A 23,505-nucleotide genomic window follows, 5' to 3' on the forward strand; every position below is an offset into this window, starting at 1 on the left:
ACTCCTTGTTAGTTCATCAAATCTGGCCAATCATCTAAACTATCACTAGAATTTGTGCTTTCTCTTCCAACTTGATACAATCCTTAACTTCCTTATTTCACCACAGGTGATGTATCCTTCTCCAAGAATCTTCTTTTAACGTTGAGATGAAACTTTGCTGAGAGTTATGGTGTTAGTAGATGTAGCCCCTGTTTAAATCTGAGCCTACATCAGTTGAAATGTGCATGCATGAATATAAGCCGTGTTGCCCGCAGCCTATTAATTATCTCCTTTAAGGTCTAATACTGCAAGTCTACTATCCTGCATTCTAGCCTAGTTTCTCGATGTAGGAGCAAATTACTGCAGTGCATCAGGTAGCATCCATGGAGAGAGAGCAAACTTAGATTTTGAATCTAGATGAGTCTTTACCAGAGCTGCGTGAAGTGTGGAGGGGACAGCATTTATGCAATAGTGGGAGTGGGTGGGGGAGATTGGAACATTGCAGGAGAAACACACACCATTGTTCTGCCATTATCACATTCTGTTTCGACACGGGGTAAACCCCCCTGCTAAGCAACACAGACAAGATTTAACCTGTGCTGGAATCTGTTAAAATTTGAGAGGCCAAGAACAATCCAAAAGGTTACTATTTAAAGTAAGAATTAACAAATTTATTTTTTTTAAAAAGTCTAACAGAGAATAATTAGCTAACAACTATTTACAACTCCTTTCTCTAACCTACCTTTCATTTCCCCTTCAATAATATTGGTCCAATAAAACCTCCGATTAAGATTTACCAGAAATTCAAATTTCAAAACCAGCCATCGAATCTTCTCTTTGTATCTTCCTTTCTTGTCTTCTTCTTAGGGTTTCTGTCTCACAGGTCATTGATAGATAAAGTTACCTTTAAGAGAGCTATTCTGTGGGCAGTCTGCATATGTTGGCGGCTTGCCAGTCTCCTCCACCTGTTCAATTTTTCAGCTTTATACCCCAAAGCATTGGATCGTTTCATTGATTTCAATATTGTCAAAATACTAAATTTGAACTTGATTGGAGTTTAGAATCTTGGGGCATAACAAATTGATTGGCCAAATTTGAATTTGTTTTTGTCTCACAGCCACCTAGGTACTGCTAGGTGCTGGACTAAATGTTACATTGTAAATTTTCCAGCACTCTGTGTGCTTGCTAAGTCCTTCAACTCTTTTAAAGGTACTGTACACCTCTAAGCCTTCATAACCATTCTGATCACTTAATCTGAACTATTAACATTCTGTCTTCCTCAGTATTCCAACCCAGTAGGTCAGTATGTGGAGTGATTGAGGCGAAGGTAGAGTTTAAGTCAGTAAGTCTAATGGGATGAACGCGCAGGGCCATGTTAATGAACATGGTGGGTCTAGTGGTCTGAACTGTATTTATTTTAATGCAAGGAACCTAATAGATAAGGCAGGTGATCTTAGAGCCTGGATTAGTTCATAGAGCTATGATTCAGAAACTTAGTTGAGAGATGGGTGGGACTGGCAGCTAAATGTTCCAGTGTTTAGAGTTTTAGGTGTGATAGATAGGGGTACAAAAGGGGTGGGGGAGTTGCATTACTGATTAAGGAGAACATCAATCAGTAATAGAACTCAGGGATAAAAAAGTGCAGTCATTATGTTGGAGTTATACTATCGGTCTCCCAACAGCCAATGGAGATAGAGGAAAAGATATGTAAGCAAATCATGGAAATATGTAAAAACATCAGGGTTGTTGTAGTGGGGGATTTTAACTTCCTCGATATTGACAGAAGCTCAATAGTGCTAAAGGCTCAGATGCACAGAATTTGTTAGGTGCATTCAGGAGGGCTTCTTTGAAACAACATGTAAATAGTCCAACTAGGGAGTGTGCTGTACGAGACCTTGTTGTGGGGATTGAGCCTGACCAGGTGATTGAAGTTTCAGTGCAGAAGCATTTTGGGAACAGTGATCATAATTCCGTAAACTTTAAGGTAGTTATGGATCAGGATAAGACAGGTCCTCGGGTGAAAGTACAAAACTGGGGGAAGGCTAATTACAACAGTAGTAGGCAGGAACTGGAGAAATCCACATCTGACATAAGGGTGTATTTTAAAGGCCAGTTGATCAGAGATGAGGACCAGCAGGATATAGATCAGTTGGGAAGTTGGGTAGAGAAATGACAAATGGAGTTTAATCTGGACATTAAGGTGGTGCATAATGCAAATTGCAGGTTAAATGTTTTGTAAATGGTTTATAATCCCTTATTTCTGTCTGTGCAGTTTTATAAATCCTAATCTCTCTCTCTTTCTCTCTCTCTCTCTACTGGTTTATAAATCCTTATCTCGCTGTGCTGTTTTATAAATATTAATCCCTCTCTGTATTGTTTCATAAATCCTTACCTCTTTCTCTCTGTCTCTCTCCCTGCTGTCTTATAAATCCTCACTTCTTTCTCTCTGCAGTTTTATAAATCCCAATCTCTCTCTCTCTCTGCTGTTTTATAAATTCTTACCGCTCCTATTACTGTTTTATAAATGCTTAAACCTCTCTCTCTCTCTGCTGTTTTGAATCCTTACCTTTCTATCTGTTGTTTTATGAATCCTTACCTCCTCTGCACTGTTTTGTCAATCCTAACTTCTCTCCATGCTGTTTTATGAGGTCATTCCCCTCTCTCCTCACTGTTTTATGACTTTGCCCCTCTATCTGTGCTGTTTGAGGTCTCACCTTTCTCCGTCTGCACTGTTTTGAGGTCCGTTTCCCCCACCCCTCTGTTATTTTGAGGTCTGTCCTTTCTTTGCTGTTTTGAGATTCGTCCCCTCTCTTGGCATTGTTTTTGGGTCACTCCCTTCTCTCCATGCTATTTTAATATCAATGAACTTAAACCCTCATCTGAACCTCTTCTTTCCATATTTTAATTTAGATCAAAACTTGTTCTCCAATCATTCTGTATTCATTTATCTTCATTAGCTCCCATTTAAGCAATATATTCATTTTAAAATTCTCATCAAGTCCCTCCATGAACTTGTCCCTCCCTGTTGTTTAAGCTCCTCCAACCATACAACTGGTTTTTGTCGTCTTCCAGTTCTGGTACCTTGTGCATTCTTGGTTTTAATAGCTGCGTCATTGGTGACTATCTTTCCAGATGCCATGGTCCTCAACTCTGGGAATCCTGCACTAAACCTGTCTGATTCTTTGCCTAGTTCCTCCTTTAAGATGCTCCTTAACAAAATGTTTTGATAATATGCCCTTCACCTTCTGTGATTTGGTGTCAGATTTAATGTAATGATAGTCCTGTGAAGAGTTTGAGATATGTTATTACATTAAAGATGCTACATAATAAGTAAGTAATTTTATTAGTCCCTCTTTGTAACTTTCTGTTCCCATTTACGCAATTTAATGTTCTTCCTAATTTTTGAGTCAACTGCAAATTTGAGAGGATAAATCTTTGTTCCTTCATTTGAACTGCTAATATATATGGTGAGAAATGATACTCCAGCCCTGAAATTTAACAAACATCATTTTTCATGTTGCACTGATTAGACTACTTTTTTTAAATATTGACTCTTGGCTTTCTACCTCACAATTAGTTGGCAACCCAGATCACAAGTTTGTATCCAATTCCATTTGCTCTCATTTTTGCTAGCAGTGTCTTGATGGAACTTTATCATATGCTTCTGGAAGTCCATGTAAGAATGCCCACAGACACCTTGAAATGTAAACAGGAAATGGTAAAATACCCAGGCAGCACTTCTAATGATAATCTGATGATGTTAGATATTGTGAACTTTAAGTGATGTATACAGTTATATTTTTGCATATGCAATAAATATCATGATTAAAGATGAACAAAACAAGAACATAAATATCAAAAGTAAACTAAATGCACGACAAACTGTTCTGAAAAAGTCCCTGTGAACTGCATTTGTCAAATATCTCAGTTCTAAGGTTCACAGTTCATTATCATGAACATTAGATTGTAGCTGTAGCTAAACAAAGCATGCTATTTTAAATATTTCTAAATTAAAACTGATAAACTTTTAAGGAAAAAATATTGAACAACGCTTTAAATTTTAGGTCTCTTCATTTGGCCCATTCCCAGAGTAATCCAAAACTAACATCTCTCTTCCTATCAACCCGTTGATGTACATCTTTCTCTACTTCAAAAATTATAAGATACACTATCTCCCCTGTGATAAGCCATTTAGGTTCTTTCCTAGTGGCAGTCTTTTTTCAATTACCTTTTATCATTGACTGCCTGAGCCAGTGATACACCCTGCTGAAACCTAAACCTTCGTAGATCTTCCTTTTTGCTTTCTTTCCTCCATGAGAGTAATTCTGGAATCTAAATCTCTTTGCAATTATTGATTAGATTAGATTATTTAGTGTGGAAACAGGTCCTTCGGCCCAACAAGTCCACATGGATCCTCCGAAGAGCAACCCACCCAGACTCGTTCCCCTACATTCACCCCTTCACCTAACACTATGGGCAATTTAGCATGGCCAGTTCAGCTAACCTGCACACTTTTGGACTGTGGGAGGAAACCGGAGCACCCGGAGGAAACCCACGCAGACATACGGGAAGAATGTGCAAACATAGACAGTTGCCTGAGGTGGGAATTGAACCCAGGTCTCTGGCGCTGAGGCAGCAGTGCTAACCACTGTACTACCGTGCTGCCCACAGTTCCAATTTAGGCATCAATTCCATGTGTCTAACTTATATGTCTTCTATTGTTCTAATGTCCTTTTTAAAATGTTTGCCCAAAGGTGCATGCAATATTCCAAACTATGTACTAACAAAAGCTTTATATAAATTTTTGTTACTTCTTGATTGATAAATTGCCAGTATACACAGCTTCATTAGTATTAATTTTCTAAAGCTGGTTAGCTTTGGGATATGTGCCTCTGGCTTGCAAATTTCATTCCATTATTTATGTAGGAAGACAGAGAAAATCTTGGTAATTATAGACCTGTCAGTTTAACATAATGTGAGTAAGTTACTGGAATCAGAAGAGATGGAGGAAGATATTTTAACCCATAGAATGTTTGAGTTGCATGGGATGTTAAAATAGTAAAAATCTCAAATGCATACATAGTCCACCTACTTCCAGTTTTCATGGACCACACATGGCAGAGGCCAGCAACCAAGCTCCTAGGTTACAGATTGGTTTTTCCAAGCACTAGATTAAATTCTGCTGTATGCAGCATGTTTCCTTGGCTTTTGGAAACATAGCATATAAAGAGAAGGGAGGACTAATCAATCCCCCATATAAGAGGCTTCCAGTGCTGCTTATGGACCACAAGAGTCACAATTGCTTCTGCCACTGTCTCTAGTCCACCAAACATGACTTGTTCTTGGTCAACAGTAACACCTTTCTCAACTTGGTGATGAGATCCCTCCTGCCATCCGAGCTTTCAGTGATCTGGCCTTCACCCATGCCTTTCTGATCCTTACTTCTCTCTGTGTTCCCCAGCTGCAAATTCTAATCTCCTGGACTCTGATTACATAGCCTCTCTACCTTTCAGTTCTCCCTGCTGACCTTTCCAATCTGATTCCCCCTCCCCCATGTATATCTTCTTTCTTCCCACCATGGCTTTTTGACTGCCTTCCCAAACCATTTTGCACTCTGTGTCTTGCATCACCAATCTCTGATCTCTAGCTTCTGAACCCAATTTATCCTCCAACAGGGTAAAGGAGGGAATGAGTCACTCCTTAAAATAGAAAACCAGTATGTAATATGAAAAGGCAATTTATAGTAATCTTGCATTAGATCTTATATGCTAATGTGGTCAAATAATACCCAAGCAGTTTGTGTTTTCATTTGATTGAAATATTTTAATGTGACAAATCACTGCTATAATTAATTTTTCACCTGTATTGTTTTTTATTTTATCGAAAACTTGACATTTTAGTGGCAAAATAGTTCATAGTAAGATGTTTACAACTTGATTGTAAAAAGTCTTTGTTTTTTCCTTTGCAGGAGTTCTCCCTGAATGTTTGACAGATGGAGAGGACAAAATCAGTGAACTAGAACAACAAGAACTTAGGATATTAAGAGAGGTGCTGAGGTGAGTAGTTATTAGATTACATTCTGGATCATTCTATGCTACTCAGCACTTATTAAAATGTACTAATTTAGATGAGGTAAAGCATTGACATGAATAGTTGTCAGATTCTAAATATAATTACTAATTGCTAAAGGATAATACATTTTTCTTTACTGGTGCATTTTATCACACAGACCAAAAAATTGATCAAACCATTCTGTAAAAGCACAAGAGTCATAAGTAAGGTTGCTGCAGCTCACCACTTTATTTATTACATTCTGTGTGTGAATTCAATTCTTACCCCAAACCTAGTCCAGTTTAAATGACAATATGTAGCTCAAAGCAAGTTGCTGTGGTAAATATTTGGAGTTGAACATATATCCTTAGAGAGTTTGGATATAAACAATGTCTTAAGTTCTTTGAATGAAAACCATGCATCTCATTTGTAGTGGCTTGTGTATTTTGAGCTGATTATTGCTTACAACAAACCAATATTTAGAGCACAATTTTCCAAACCCTGAGGCAAGTAAGCAGCTTACTTGCCCATATAGGGATATTTTGGCACAGATGTCAAGGTACTATAGCATGTGGATTTAGGAAGCAGTGAAGCATCATTGTGAAGATGCACGTCATTGAAATGGGGCACAGTGCTACATCAACATCAACATCAGAGGTGGTGCATGTGCCTGCACTTTATGTGGCAAACACTGTGTGTGCATGAAGAGCATAGAGATGTGTGAATGAGAAAGGAGAGGCATACTTAGGAAGCCAAGGCTTCAGGTAGTTAGAATGTATTTCTGTGGTTAGCCCAGGCTATGAGCCACTTCTGGTCTGGGGACTTGGCCATGGTTAGTCAGATGATTGGTCCAATTCAAGTCCAGTGATTAACACATTTTAGTCTGGGCACTAGACTATCATCACCACTAGGAATTGAGCAAAATCAATTCAGATCAGTCAACTTGCACAATCAGTCCAGGAGAGGACTAGGGCCAGTCAGGAATGTCCTGCAAAATACTGGGAAATGGACCTAGACAATCAGGGGCTCAGTTTTATATAATCTGGGGTGTTTTGGGGGTCTGACTTTTGTCGTGTTAATCTATCCAAAGACTCAAGTCTTGGGATTGGCCTGATTACATTTGATAGCTGAGCAATTCTAGGGAGCAGTTGAATATAACAGGGAAGGAATCTGGTAGGTTGGAGAAGGAGACTAGGTTGCCTGAAAGGAGTTATCAAGGTAAATCATGTTCACTCTGGCTGCAACATGTGGAGAGTACAGGGACAGCAAAGACATCGCTTTGCCTTATGCTTACAGTGGATCAATCAGCCTAACCTTCTGTCTACACTGGCAAGTCATAAAGTTTCAAAGTCTGCAAGCTTCAACATCATGCATGATTGTAGTCAAGGGTATGGGGGTGATCATGGGGGTCAATGGGAAATCAGGGATAACATGCAATAAGGATGGTGAAGAATTTGGGGATATTGTAAGTCATGGGGAAGCTTGCAGCAAATGTAAATGTAAAGTTTATCATATGGATCTGAAAATCAAAAAGTTTCTGATATCAAAGTGGGAGGAATAAGTCAAACTTTCATTGAAAAGGGATGGAGCTAATGGCTGTAAAATAAGGTGATCTATAGTACTAATTCAGTGATTAATCAATGCTAACCAAGTTCTTTCAATTCCCATTTAATCAGCAAATCAATGCACCAAAGTGTAGGGTGCCTTCTGTCCCCTTCCAACTCCATTTTGATTTAGCCTTCTCCCTCTATCCCTACCTTTCCTTCTCCTTTGGTGTTACTGCTTTGCCCTAATGGGATGTGCACATAAATTGAATAATGGGAAATACAGGTAATTTACTGATGGTGAAAAATATCATGGGTAATTTGGTGATGGGAAAAGCTGTTTGGTGGGAGACTAATGGAAGATCTAAACCTCTCTTGACCAATTGTACCTTCATCAGCACAAATAAAAAAATATTGAAACAGTACAGGGAATATTAGCAAGGCTCCTATGCCAGAATAACATGCACATTTTTGACATCTTATGCATTTTTAAGGTCTTATGATGCAGTAGTGGCATTCCTACCACTGGTAACAAGGATCTGAGCTCAAGTCCTATCTCAAGAAGTGATGGCCACAGGGGTGTGTCATTACTTGTCTGTACAGTTAGCTCAGTTGCGAGAGTGTTTGACTGAAGATCTAAAGATCCTTAGTTCAGTTTTGCTCACTTCAGCACCAGACATTAGAAGAGGCAAGTAAATAGATAGTGACAGAAGTGCAGAACATCCCACCACCTGCAAGGTCCCCTTCGAGCCACTCATCATCCTGACTTGAAAGTATATTGGGGTTCTTATTGCTCGTTCAAAATCCTGGAATTCCCTCCCTAAGGGCATTGTGAGTTAGAGGAATTGCAGTAGTTCAAGAAGACAGGTCACCACCACTTTCCCAAGGACAATGAGGGATAGACAATAAATACCAGCTAGCTAGTTAACTTGCATTGCTTACGACTCATGAGTAAATAGAAAAACAAATATCCAATAATTGAAAATCCATGGAAGATTTATTTTACATTCTCACCGCTCAACTTCCACACAGGTGTTGAGCAATCCTGCTGTCCTGTCTACCTTTGTTGACTTTGAAGTCTTCGACAGATGTACCTTGACGTAGGCTTTGAGGGCACAGCCTGCTGAGAATCTCCTTCACAGAGGCGGGTTCACCCTCCTTGGTCTGAGCTGCTAAAGCTTGTAGGGCACCTTTGGAGTGTTCTGAGAAAAAGCTACTGGGGTGCCTGCTGTTACTGAGTTGGAATTTCAGAGGTGTTGCTATCAACTGTGTCACAAGATTAGAATTGATCATTTTGATGACCAGAATGGTGGTAATATATCTACAATAGTAAAATAATTATGTGTGCCATGAAATGTAAGCAGATTTTAGCAGTGCTAAGCATTTTATTGGATGATTTAAGATTTATCCACCTGAGTAATTAATATCAATATTTAGGGTTAAATTGTTAAAAGACTTGCATTGTGTTACATAGGAGTTACTAAGTATATTCAAGGCTGGTCTAAACTGATTTTTAAACAGTAAGGGATTCAAGGGTTATAAGAAAAAGGAAAGAAAGTGGAATTAAGGATCAGATTAACAATGACCTTGTTGAATACAGCACGGAAACAGATACTTTGGTCCAACTTGTCCATGCCGACTAAGTTTCCCAAACTGAACTTGTCCCACTTGCCTGTGTTTGGCCCATATCCATCTAAATTTTTCCCATTCATGTACCTGTCCAAATGTCTTTTAAATGTTGTAACTGCATCTGCATCTACCATTCCTGCATTCCACATATGAACCACCCTGTTTGTGAAAAAGGTTCCCCCTCAGGTCCCTTTTTAATTTTTTTCCTCTCACCTTAAAAACATACACATGGCTGAACCACATGGTGTACTATTTCTCCTACACTATGGTCTTAAGTAAAAAATTGATATAGAACATAGAACAGTACAATGCAGGAAAAGGCCCTTCACCTACCATGTTTATACTGACCATGGTGCTTTTCTAAACTAATTTGATCTACTTGCATATGGTCAATATTCTTGTATTCTCTGCCTGTTCATGTGTCTGTCTAAATGCCTCTTAAACATTGCCATTGTATCTGCGATATGCTGAAGCTAATGATTACTTTTTCTCAAATGTTAGGAAAGATTGAAATGAGTTATTTTATCAAATAGCTAGTTCCTTTTGGCTGCTTGCATGCATATAAATATATTTTCATTCGTTCCACAGAATAATTTAATAGCTGCCAATTTTATGAAAATAAATAAACTGTAAAAGTATGAATCTAAGTGTGAAGATTCACACTTGCAGTCAGCTGCTAGGAACAATTATAAATAAATGGGAACTTCCAAATTTATGACAGCAACCTTAAGAGAGCCTGAATTGCCTGCTTATTATTGATATTGTTTTCGGAATTGTTGTATTGGCCTGGTCATATTTTATATTGCCCCAACTGGAGCACTTTGTTCACATTTCACTCCGTTATGTGCATTCTAGATAGAAACTGTTCTATGCTGACTGTTTTCTAAACCTGGGGGAAATAAAACTTGTTGTGTTTGGATTTCATCAGTACTTTAAAGGATGTTGTGATCTAAAATTTAGATGATTAAAAGTCATGCTATGAGGTGTCCTTATTTTCTGTTAGTAAATGGTCATTTCCTAACTGTTATACTTCACTGATTTACCATACTGGAAATTGAGCCCTGCTATTCCTGGAATCATCACAAAAATTAAAGATTTATTTTAAAAACACCCCAAATTCCCCAACTAACCATGTTTCTGTGCCACAGAATCACAGTGCAGAAGGAGGCCATTCAGCTTATTGTGTCAGCATCAGTTGTATTCCCTAGTATCAGTCTCTTGCCTTTTCCCCACGGTCCTGCAAGCCATTTCTACTTAGTAATCATCCAATGCCCTTGAGTGCCTTAATTTAACTGGCCTCCACCATATTTTCCAGCAGAGCATTTCACACTATTAATCACCATGTTCTATTTATTGCAAATAAACAAACTCTGGTCACAGATAAACAATTATAAACAGTTGCCACATGACTACAACTACCCGTTTAAAAGCACCCCTTTACACACATACAGGCAGGCACAGACAGGAAAAAATGGTGGATGTTATGAGCAGAGGGAAAGACTTGGGAAGGCAATTTAATGGTTTCTATGCATAGATGATTTCTATCTCCAGGTGCTTTCACTTGTTTGCAGGAGACACTGGATGACTGGTTCACATTTATAAAAGTCTCTAACTTATTAATTAAAAATCGTATCTTACAGCAACAGGTGAAGGAAAAATAAACTTTTTTTCAACCTTGAAGTGTTTATTACTACAGAGAGAGACAGCTCCTGGGATTAGAGATCAGGTGGCTTCTTACTAGCTTGTTCGCAAGCCTGGAAACTGATCACATTATTGGTAGGCAGAAGGGCCTTTGTCATTGATAATTGGATACTAATCGACAGACCAGTCAGCTATTTGCCAGTTGAATTTCCATTTGTACACAGCTCTTGGCTCCAGCTCATTTGCAAACCATCCACTACTGCTTGAACCAGCAGCTGTGTAAATAGCATTTGCAATGCGTTTCACCCTCCTTGCTTTCAAAAAGTGCGTCAGCACCTCAACAGGCCTTGGTTTTTATAACATGTCTTCTCCCATTTCAACCCACAATCGAAAATGCAGAAAAATAAAAAGATATTGTCTTTATATAACATTGTAGTCTTCCATAATCTTTCAATAAAATCAGAATAAGCCCATGTACTTTGGTGTTCCACAAACTTTTTGAAGAAAAAATTTTCTTTAACTTTAAGTATGCAGTTGTGAGGAGGGCCAATAGTCATTTTGAAATTGGAGATATTGTACGTTTAGTAGATTTGGGTCCGAAAAGGCATTGTCGAGGCATTGGTTGTAATCTTCAAAAATTCCTTAGATGCTGGAACAGTTCTAGTGAATAGGAAGTAACAAATGTAACACCTTCATTCAGTGCCCTGAAGCATTTGTCTGCATATGATCTCACCTTTGAGTTAAACCTTGAGCTTACTGGTGCAAAGTATTTTTCAAAGCTCAACATGAAGCAGAGCTTTTGGTTTGTCCACTTAGCCAAAGAGTCTCAACAGCTTACAAAATTTAGTACTCTATTATCCACAGTAGACCGAGGTCATTAGTCATATATTAACACTGGGAATTCTTTCAAGTGCATGTGCAGTTATTAAATAAACAATCAATCACTCAAGCTCCACTTGAAGAAAAAAAAACTCTCCATAGATCAAAAAATTGTCAATCAGAAATATTACGTGGTTAAAAAAATTGCTGCTCTTTGGTACTCATAAATCTATCAGTCTTCCACTAACAAAGAGTAGCAACTTTTCACTTCTCAGTTCCCCAGGTCTACTTTGTGTCCTGACTCCAACAATTAAGTACCTATTATACGTGGAACCTTTTCCTGAGTTATAACAACACAGAGCCATTCTTACTGTTCTTGACACCACCACCACACCAGTCCCCTACATTGGGCATGTATATTTTAACAGCCTTCTCAGTGGTACACTAACTCCAGACCTCCTAAGAAGGTGTCTACTTCTGTCTCTGTCTGACATCTTCACTGACTGCATATAACCTTTCAACTGCTCGTCAGTAAAACCTGAACCATCCTCGGTGACCTATTGCAAACCTTGCGATAAGCCCCCCCCACTGTTGCGGGGTGGAATAGGTCGGAAGGCGTTAGCCTAGTGGTATTATCACTGGACTATTAATTCAGAGACCCAGTAAGATTCTGGGGACCCAGATTCAAATCTCACCATGACAAATGGTGGAATTTGAATTTCGAGAATAATCTGGAAATAAGAGACTAATGGTGACCATGAAACTGTTTCCAATTGTCAGAATTGGAAGTTGGTTCATTAATGTCCTTTAGAGAAGGAAATCTGCCATCCTCACCTGGTCTGGCCTACATGTGACTGCAGACCCACAGAAATGTGGTTGATGCATAACTGCCCTCTGGGCAGTTAGGGGGTGGGCAATAAATGCTGGCCTAGCCAATGACACCCTCATCTTATGAATGAATTTTTAAAAAAGTCAATGTCACCAACTATTGAAAGAGTCAAAATCTTCAGTTTATCTTGAAGGTCATATTCTTACAAAATGCTTTTCATTACTATCAATCATTTAATGCAAACAAAAATCCTTCATCTAATTATGAGATTTGAAGTTGGCAACATCTTTTAAACATACTTACCAAACAATTCCTAACTCCACAAAAGAGTTCCTCCTCAAGTTTCAAGCAGGCTTCATGTATCCACCCACCTTCCTGAAGCTCTTTAACTCAGTGAAATTCACCAAAGGTCTTTAGACAGCATCTTCCAAACTCAAGACTACCTCCATCTAGAAGGACAAGGGCAGCAGATACATGGGAACATCACCCAAGTTCCCCTCCAAGCCAATCACCGTCTTGACTTGAAGATATATTGCTGTTCCTTCACTGTCGATGGGTCAAAATCTTGGAATTTTCTCCCTAAGTGCATTGTGAGTCAACCTAAAACACATAGACAGCAGCAGTTCAAGGCAGCACTGTGATTCAATGGTTAACACTGCTGCCTCATAGCACCAAAGACCTGGGTTTGATTCCACCCTTGGGTAACTGTGTGGAGTTTGCACATTCTGTGTCTGTGTCTGTGTGGGTTTCCTCCAGGTGGCCCTGGTTTCCTCCCACAGTCCAAAGATGTGCAGGTTATGTGGATTGCCAATGCTAAATTACCTACAGTGTCCAGTAATGTGCAGGCTAAGTGGATTAGTCATGGGAAATGTGGGGTTACAGGGATCGTGTAGAGGGGTGGATTTGGATGGGATGCTTTTCAGAGAGCCGGTATGGACTCGATGTGCCAAATGACCTGTTTCCACTCTGTAGGGATTTTATGATTCTTCTATGATTCCAAGGCAGCTGACCACCACCTGCTCAAGGGTTACTAAAAACAGTCCACAAATGTTGACCAGCAATAATGCCATGTCCCATAAGTGTAAACAACAAAACTCAGTAAAATTTAAAATTGAGGCAGGCATTTAAGGGCTGAACCTGGTGTCACTTTCGATATCTGTCAGGTTGTAATCTGCCACTTTTACTGCACTGGTTGAAATGGCTGGAGAGAATCAACTGGGTAGTTTAAATTACCGTGGCCCTACCTATATTTTCAGTCACCTGATGGATTTGCTCAATGTTGGGATTTGGCTCATATAAAATTTGGCCCATTTCAATATTTAGATATCCTAGAGAAGAATTATTTTGAAAAATCTCGTGCCCTAAAGACAAAAGTATAAAGATTTTTTCATGTTTAACTCTTACTATTTTTTGATGTCTTCTGTCAAAAACTGAATTTGATGTATTATTTGTACAATCCAGGCGGAAGCCATAAAGCACAATTTTTGCAATTTCATTCTTCCCATCCCCAAGACTTAAATGCTTTGTTGAAAACCTAATTTGATGTTTGGCAACAACTGCTACCTCAGTAATCTGCATTTTTTTTTTGACATATGCATTTTCATGCGTTCATCAGACAATCAAAAGATGAGTATGAACGGGAGGTAGCAAAGAGATATGCTACTGAGGCAGGAGCCAAAGCTGGATCAACACAAAGTGACTTAGAGAAAGCAATTGTGGAGAATGCACAACAGGAGGAAGCTCGGCTTTCCAGACAACATGAACAAGGAAAGGAAAATTTACAACGGGTAATAAAAACATTTAAGATGGTACTTAAGTTTGTGATAAAATGCCATCCTCTACATCTAAGTTACAACATTTAGAAATTCTATTGTAATATTGAATAGAATTATAAACCCGAATTCTGGGCTGAGTATCAAAGGAATAGACTTCATTGTTTATTTCAGATATGATTGTCCAGATGCTGTTCACAGTCTTTCAACAAAGATTTCTGGTTTCAGACATCTAGTCTAATAAGGACCCCTCTACAGATGATATGTGACATTTGTGAACAGTATGGAGGTTCTTCAGCTGTGAAATTAAAGAATCCGCATTGAAGCATGTAAACAAATCTGAAACATTAATTTTTTAAAAGATATGAGATTCCGTACTTATAAAATTAACTTTTCAGGCCAATTTTGAGTAGCATTTATTACTACTATCTATTGAGAATTAACTTATTCCTGATTTGTCTACCTGAGTGTTTTGATGCCTTTGCAATGTTTATTATCCTGGGTTTATGACATTAAAGTAACGTCTGTATAGATTCCGTCAGTAAAAGCTGTGGTTGTGCAGAATATCACTGATAATAATTTTCAGATCTCCAAATTAACTGTGCAAGTGCATGGCAACAGCACCACACAGACCATTGATTGAATCTGGACTGATCCTGGTCTACAATATACTTCTTTTTTTTTCAAAAATATACTTTATTCATAAAATATGCATAGAATAATTTGATACATTGTACATTACCTAATGTCATACATCTGTCCACATTTACATACACAGCTCAGAATTTTCCATTATTACATATAGATCTGTGCATTTCTCACTCGTATATTGAGCTGAGGAGTCAGCAGAGCCCAAATGACTGCATGGGCTCACTGTACATTGGGTAATGCCATACATGTGTTCACATTAACATACACAGTTTAGAATTTTCCTTTTTACATGCAGGTCTGTGCATTTCTCGCTACTATGCCCATATATTGAGCTGAGGCATCAGCAGAGCCCAAATGACTGCATGGGCCCCCTGATCTTCTTTAGACAGGCAGATGTTAAACGGTGGTCTTTCCCCACCGCGCCTTGGCGGCAGCTGCCCCAAGCTTCAGCGCGTCCCTCAACACGTAGTTCTGGACCTTGGAATGTGCCAGTCTGCAACACTCAGTCGGGGTCAACTCCTTCAGCTGGATGATCAACAGGTTTCGGACCACCCAGAGAGCGTCCTTCACCGAGTTGATGACCCTCCAGGCGCAGTTGATGTTCGTCTCGGTGTGCGTCCCGGGGAACAGGCCGTAGAGCACGGAGTCCCGCGTCACGGCGCTGCTCGGGACGAACCTCGACAAATACCACTGCATTCCTCTCCAGACTTCCTCTGCATAGGCACATTCCAGAAGGAGGTGTGTGACAGTCTCGTCCCCCCCGCAGCCGCTTCGAGGGCAGCATGCGGTGCGGCTGAGAGTCCGGGCGTGCATAAACGATCTCACAGGTAGAGCCCTTCTCACCACCAGCCAAGCCATGTCTTGGTGCTTGTTGGAAAATTCTGGCGATGAGGCATTCTGCCAAATTGCTTTGACAGTCTGCTCAGGGAACCACTCGACAGGATCCGCCCTCTCCTTTTCCCGAAGGGTCTCGAGGACGCTACGTGCTGACCACTTCCTGATGGACTTGTGGTCAAGGGTGTTTTTCTTCAGAAATTTCTCCACGAAGGACAGGTGGTACGGAACGGTCCAACTACTCGGAGCGTTCTGCGGCAGCAAGGCCAGGCCCATCCTTCGCAACACCGGGGACAGGTAGAACCTCAGTACGTAGTGACACTTGGTGTTTGCGTACCGGGGATCCATGCACAGCTTGATGCAGCCACACACAAAGGTGGCCATCAGGGTGAGGGTGGCATTGGGTGTATTTTTTCCCCCGTTGCCCAGATCTTTGTATAGTGAGTCCCTTCGGACCCGGTCCATCTTTGAACTCCATATGAACTGGAAGATGGCCCGGGGCGACTGCAGCGGCGCAGGTTCTGGGAATAGGCCAGACCTGTGCCATGTACAACTGCAATGACAGTGCCTCACACCTGATGACCAGGTTTTTTCCCGTGATGGAGAGTGACCGTAGCCTCCATCTGCCCAGTTTCTGCCTCACTTTACTGATACGCTCCTCCCAAGACTTGGCGCACGCCCCAGCCCCCCCCGAACCAAATACCCAGCACCTTCAGGTGGTCGGTCCTGACGGTGAAGGGGATCGAGGATTGGTCGGCCCAGTTCCCGAAGAGCATGGCCTCGCTCTTGCCTCGGTTTACCTTGGCCCCCGAGGCCCGTTCGAACTGGTCACAAATGCACGTGAGTCTGCGCACGGACAGCGGATCCGAGCAGAAAACGGCGACGTCATCCATGTACAGGGAGGCCTTAACCTGCAGGCCCCCGCTGCCCGGAATAGTCACCCCTCTCAGGCTCGCATCCTTCCTGATGGACTCGGCAAGTGGCTCTATGCAGCACACAAACAAGACAGGAGAGAGAGGGCAGCCCTGCCTGACTCCAGATCTGACTGGGAAGCTATCTGATTCCCATCCATTGATTGAGACTGCACTGACGATGTTGGTGTAGAGCAGTCTGATCCAATTGCAGATTCCATCCCCAAAGCCCATTTTGGAGAGAACATCTCTCATATACCTGTGTGATATCCTGTCAAAGGCTTTCTCCTGGTCCAGGCTGATCAGGCAGGCGTCCAACCCTCTGTCCTGCACGTAGGCGATCGTATCCCTGAGCAGTGCGAGACTCTCAGCGATCTTCCTGCCTGGCACAGCACAGGTTTGGTCAGGGTGAATCACCGACCCCAGAGCAGACCTGACCCGGTTGGCGATTACCTTTGACAGGATTTTGTAATCTGCATTCAACAGTGTGATCGGTCTCCAATTTTTGAGTTCCTCCCTCTCCCCCTTCCGCTTATAGATGAGGGTGATGATGCCTTTCCTCATGGATTCGCTCATGGTACCCGCCTGAAGCATACTGACATACACCTCCAGCAGGTCCTGGCCAATCAAGTCCCACAGAGCGGAATAGAGCTCGACCGGTAAGCCGTCGCTTCCGGGAGTTTTATTCTTTTCAAAGGACTCGAGGGCCTTGGTCATCTCGTCCAGAGATAGCGGCTGGTCCAGCCTCTCGCGTGTTCTGTCGTCTAAGACCTCCGTGATAGACGACAGGAACGACTGGGAGGCCGCGCTGTCGGTCGGCTTCGCGTCGTACAGACTGGCATAGAAGGATTTATTGATCCTCATGACGTCAGCCTGAGATGACATTGTCGAGCCGTCTTCTTCCTTCAGGCTGCTGAGCACAAAGCTCTCTTTGTGCACCTTCTGGAAGAAGAAACGTGAGCACGTCTCGTCCTGCTCCACCGAGCGGACCCTGGACCGGAAGATTATCTTGGAGGCCTCCGAGGCAAAGAGTGAGGCTTGCTGGCCCTTCACCTTCTTGAGGTCCTCTGTGACATCGACCCCCAATGTCTGCAGCAGGAGCAGGTTCTGCATACTTTCCTGGAGCTGGGACAGTTTTCCCCGCCTCTCTCTCGCCTCCTGAACACCTTTGAGGATGAAGAACCTCTTGATGTTCCCTTTTACTGTTTCCCACCAGTCTGCTGGAGACTCAAAGAGGGGCTTCACGGTTCTCCAACCTGCGTAGTCCCTCTTGAGCTCCTCAATGTTTCCCGGGGTCAACAGCTTGGTGTTCAGCTTCCACGTTCCCTTACCCGCCCGCTGCTCGTCCTGTAGGTGACAGTCGGCCAGCAGGAGGCAGTGGTCAGAGAAGAACACCGGCTTGACGTCGGTGGATCTGACCGAGAGCGTTCGGGACACAAACAGGTAATCTATCCTTGAGCGGATAGACCCGTCTGCCCGTGACCAGGTGTATCTACGCTGCGCTCCGTCTGCAGGGGTGCTGAAGACGTCGTGCAGCTTGGCATCTTTTACCGCGTCCATCAAGGCTCTGGACGTGGCGTCCAGTTTACTGTCCCCCCCGCCGGATCGTCCATCTGCATCGATGATACAGTTGAAGTCTCCGGCCAGAATGACCGGCCTGGACGTAGCCAGCAACAGTGGAAGCTGCTGCAGGACGGCCAACTGTTCACTCTTACCCACTGGGGCGTACACATTGATCAGTCTCAGGGGAGCATTCCTGTACATAACGTCGGCGACGAGGAGGCGCCCGCCCACCACCTCCTTTACCTCGGAGATGGTGAAGATGCTTCCTCGCAACAGGATACCCAGGCCGGAGGCGCGGCTATCGTTGCCTCCCGACCAAACTGACTGCCCATGGGCCCACAAGCTCGACCATCTCCTGTAGCTGCTGAGGTGTGGTATCCCACACTCCTGCAGAAACAGGAGGTCGGCTTTAACGCTGGCCAGGAAGGCCATCGTTGAAACACATCGCGTAGCCGATTTGATGCTACGCACATTGATGCTGGCGATTTTAAACCCCATTTTAACAATTTACAAGGTTAATAGTGTCCATTTGCTGCTGGTCTTGCTCCTCTGGGGTAGCTGTGTGCATCCCCGTGGTGACGGCAAACTGCTGGACCATCCCAGGGCTGAGGTAGCTGTCTGGCTCCACGCTGGAGCCATTTCCCCGCTCTGGTGTCTTTGTGTCAAGCCAGGGTCCGCACCGTCCAGTTCTCCATCTGACAGCGGGGCTGTCACAGGACCGCTGCTCCCAGTTACCTGGAGCTGTGGGCCGGTGGATACCTCTTGGTTCTCACCTGGTAGGGGGAGGCCTTTACCCATCCCCACAGAGGGATCGTCTTTCCCTTGGGTGGTGCTGCCCTCCTTTCTCCCCACGGCGCTCTGTCGCTTCCTCTGATGACGACCCTTCTTGCGCCCGTCCTCACCATCGGAAGAGCTGCCTGTGTCCTCGACTTGCAGGTGTCGCTTCCCCCTTCTCTGGGTGGCTTTGGGGCCCGAGACAGGTTTCCTCTTCCTGTTTTTGACTGTGATCCAGTCCTCTGCCTCCTTTGATTCCTCTTCTTCCATTTCCTCCGCCTGCCTCGAAGGAGCTTGGATCGGCTGCTGCACCTCCCTGCTGTCTGCCGTCTGCTCCACTACCACCGGCTCTTCCTTCTGGGTGCCTGCAGGCACTGTTTCCGTGCTATTTTGTGGTGCCCTGCTGGTCTTTGGCGGTCCCCGGCTCGTGTTGCCACCTCCGGCCATCTGTGCGTAAGTGGCAGCTCCTCGTCTTGGACAGGCCTTGTACATGTGGCCTGCCTCTCCGCACAGGTTACAGTTCTTGGCCTCCTTACAATCCTTGGTCGGGTGGCCTTCCTGTTTGCAGTTTCGGCATACGGTCACCTTACAGTCGGCTGCCATGTGGCCTGCCCTCCCGCAGGTTCGGCACACCTTCGGCTGCCCAGCGTACGTCAGGTAACCTCTGCTTCCTCCGATGGCGAAGCTGGAGGGTGGGTGGAGGATGTTCCCGCTGCCATCGACCCTCAGGTTTACCTTGACCTGTCTTTTGCTGGTCCAGATCCCGAAAGGATCAACCACATCGGTGCTTTCTCCTTCCACCTGGACATACCTCTTCAAGAAGGTGAGAACATCTGCCGCTGGGACGTAAGGGTTGTACATTTGGATTGTAACAACCCGACTCCTCTGCGCAGGAAGCACACACAACGGAACCGCCGACAAGATGGAGAACAGAGGTTCCCCTTCCTTCTCCTTGAAGACCTTCAGGAGCTGCTGACAATGCTTCACGCTCCTGAAGGTCACGTCGAAGTAGCCTGCCCCAGGGAAATCCTGCAGGCAGTACACGTCCGCTGCTGCAAACCCACAGCACTCCAGCAAAACCTTCTTCACAAACACTGTCCGATCGACTGGTGTGTGCTCCTCCACCTTCTTCACAGTCACCTTGACTGTGTTGCGAATGCCCTGGCCAGGGCTGTGAGCGGCTGCTGAGGCCATAGCTCTGAGGTTGGCTGATACCTGAATTGGCGTTAGGCCGAAGCCAGCATAAAGATCCACCAAGAGCAGGTCAGCACAACCAAACGATGCACCAGCGGCCAATCACGATCTAGCGATGGTCTCCAGCAGCTCCAACGACTCGCAACACGAACCCCTTGGTTTTTCTCCGGCCAGCGCACTTCCGCAGCGTCGAACCTGCAGCTCTCGAGCAGAATCTCTTCCACTGGACCTCAGGAACTACACATATTCCAATACATTTATTCACAAAGCATGGTGTTCTTAGTGTCACTTCTATAAACAAGCCTGAAAGCCAGTATATGAAGCCTGTTGACTGATAATACTGACATAGACTAATAACAGGTTAATTTCAGGCAATAGTTTCTTTTGTACAAAAGCTTTTACAAATCCACATTGTAACTGGCAACCAAGCAGTTACTTGTATAAAATCATACATATTATACAAAATAGTCTTGGAGTATTCCGAATCATTAATTATCGCAATCAACCCAGCACCTTGTTCAATATGGCACTACCAGTTTGTGCTTGAACATTTTTTCTGACCTTACCTTACAATAGAGTTTTGCTTCTACTTTTGTTTCAATCTAGAGAATCTGTATTTGTCACCACAAGATCTAATTTGAGCACATTAACAAGTGTTAAGAAATGTTTTCAAGAATTGTAAATAGAACAAATGCTGAGCTGAACCCTCTTTTAACCCCAATTACTTTGGCAACAAACATCAAATTATTTAAAGCTTGTTGAAACTTCAATGTGCTATGTAGAAGTTAAGACAAATTAATGTCTGCCTTGCCCATGCTCATTCTCTTGTTGCGCATTCTCTTCCTGGCAGCCCTGTTTGTATGTACTTCTCTGGTTAGCTCCTGATTTCCAACAGTCTGTTCACCTTTATCTGTTTTGATGTTTCTATTTCTTTTTCTCATTTCAGTTTGGGTAGGAAGGGAATTGTGTATTGTCATGTTGGAACAATTGGCCATATTTCACAGAAAGGATTATTACAAAAAAGTGACTTTTTAAAAAGTGTAGTGTATTTGTGAATGTTTTAAATGAGGAACATAAGATCATGGCTTTTCTTATGATACTAATTAGCTAGCTTTGTTGTTTCTCAGATTTCAAATAGTTAAAAAAAAATACTGAGTTATACTGATGAAGGCAATTCATTAAACTTTGAAAATTTAAAATGGAAGAAATTTTAATAATATCTAACTCTCCAAAAAGTTTAGACTTCGAGTCATTGGGATATATAGCATGGAAACAGATCCTTCAGTCAAACCCGTCCATGCCGACCAGATATTACAAACAAATCTAGTCACATTTGCCAGCATTTGGCCCATATTCCTCTAAACCCTTCCTATTCATATACCCATCCAGATGCCTTTTAAATCTTGTAATTGTACCAACCACCACCGCATCCTCTAGCCCTTCCATACATGTACCACTCTTTGTATGAAAATGTTGTTTCTTAGGTCCCTTTAAAATTTTTCCCCTCTCACCTTAAACCCTCTATGTCTTGACTCCCCCACCCCAGAGAGAGGACCATGTCTATATAACCTCTCCATGCCCCTCATGATTTTATAAACTTCTATAAGATCACCCCTCTGTCTCCAACCCTCCAAGGAAAACAGCCCCAGCCTATTCAACCTCTTCATATAACTCAAATCCTCCAATACTGGCAACATCCTTGTAAATTTTATCTGAGCCCTTTCAAGTTCCTCAACATCCTTCCGATAAGAGGGCAAACCAGAATTGCACACAATGTTCCAAAAGTGGCCTAACCAATGTCCTGTACATGCCCTCATGACCTCCCAACTCCTATACTCGATGCTCTGACCAATAAAGGAAAGCATACAAACGCCATCTTCACTATCCTATCTACCTGCGACTCCACTTTCAAGGAATGAAAAACTCCAAGACCTCCAATTTTGTTGTCATCTGCAAACTTACTAACTTATACCTCCTATGGTCACATCCAAATCATTTATATAAATGATGATAAGCAGTGGACCCAGCACCAATTCTTGTGGCACACCACTGGTCACACGCCTCCAGTCTGAAAAGCAACCTCCACCACCATCCTCTGTCTTGTACCTTTGAGCCAGTTCTATATCAAAATGGCTAATTTTCTCTGTATTCCATGAAATCTAACCTTGCTAAGCAGTCTACCATGAGGAACATTGTCAAACGCCTTGCTGAAGTCCATATAGATCACGTACAGTGCTCTGCCCTCATCAGTCCTCTTTGTTACTTCTTCAAAAAAACTCAATCAAGTTAGTGAGACATGATTTCCCAGGCACAAAGCCATGTTAACTTTCCCGAATCAGTCCTTGCCTTTCCAAATACATGTAAATCCTGTCACTCAGGATTCTCTCCAACAACTTGCCCACCATCGATGTCAGTCTCACCTGGCTTTTGCTTACAACCTTTCTTAAATAGTGGCTCCACATTAGCCAACGTTCAGTCTTCCTGCACTGCAACAACTTCCCTCGCTTCCCACAAATATTGTGGTGCACCTGATCAGATCCTGGGGATGTAGCCACCTTAAGACATCTAGCACCACCTCCTCGGTAATATGGACATTTTTCAAGATATTATCATCTATTTCCCACATTCTGTATCTTCCATGTCCTTCTCTACAGTAAACACTGATGAAAAATACTCGTTTAGTATCTCTCCCTTCTCCTGCAATTTCACACATAGCCTGCCTTGCTGATCTTTGAGGGGCCCTATTCTGTCCCTAGTTACCCTTTTGTCCTTAATGTATTTATAAAATTCCTTTGGAGTTTCCTTGATTCTATTTGCCAAAGCTATCTCATGTCCCCTTTTTTGCCCTCCTGATTTCTCTCTAAAGTGTACTCCTACTGCCTTTATACTCTCCTAAGGATTGACTCAATCTCTGCTGTCTATACCTGACACATGGTTTCTTCTTTTTCTTAACCAAACCTCAATTTGTGGGCGGCAGCAGTGGTTAGCACTGCTGCCTCACAGCGCCTGAGACTCTGGTTCAATTCCCGACTCAGGCGACTGACTGTGTGGAGTTTGCACGTTCTCCCCGTGTCTGCGTGGGTTTCCTCCGGGTGCTCCGGTTTCCTCCCACAGTCCAAAGATGTGCAGGTCAGGTGAATTGGCCATGCTAAATTGCCCGTAGTGTTAGGTAAGGGGTAAATGTAGGGGTATAGGTGGGTTGTGCTTCTGCGGGTCGGTGTGGACTTGTTGGGCCAAAGGGCCTGTTTCCACACTGTAAGTAATCTAAATCAATTTCTCTAGTTATCCAGCATTCCCTCCACCTAACCAGCCTT

General features: G+C 42.9%; 1 protein-coding gene and 1 non-coding gene across 4 annotated transcripts in view; both read left to right on the forward strand.

The window, feature by feature from the left end:
- cfap36 (cilia and flagella associated protein 36) overlaps positions 1-23,505 on the forward strand; it is a 117,541-nt gene that overhangs the window by 36,278 nt on the left and 57,758 nt on the right. For all 3 annotated transcript variants that reach the window (XM_060830946.1, XM_060830947.1, XM_060830948.1), the window contains exons 5-6: positions 5,948-6,035; positions 14,108-14,279. In XM_060830946.1, the coding sequence (XP_060686929.1) occupies positions 5,948-6,035; positions 14,108-14,279 (260 nt within the window). The remainder of the gene's footprint in view (positions 1-5,947; positions 6,036-14,107; positions 14,280-23,505) is intronic.
- On the forward strand, positions 7,958-8,065 carry LOC132819950 (U6 spliceosomal RNA). Its single transcript, XR_009645164.1, has one exon. It is a non-coding gene; the product is annotated as a U6 spliceosomal RNA (small nuclear RNA).

This window comes from Hemiscyllium ocellatum, chromosome 10 (genome assembly GCF_020745735.1).
Source record: "Hemiscyllium ocellatum isolate sHemOce1 chromosome 10, sHemOce1.pat.X.cur, whole genome shotgun sequence".
NCBI classification, from domain to species: Eukaryota; Metazoa; Chordata; class Chondrichthyes; order Orectolobiformes; family Hemiscylliidae; genus Hemiscyllium; species Hemiscyllium ocellatum.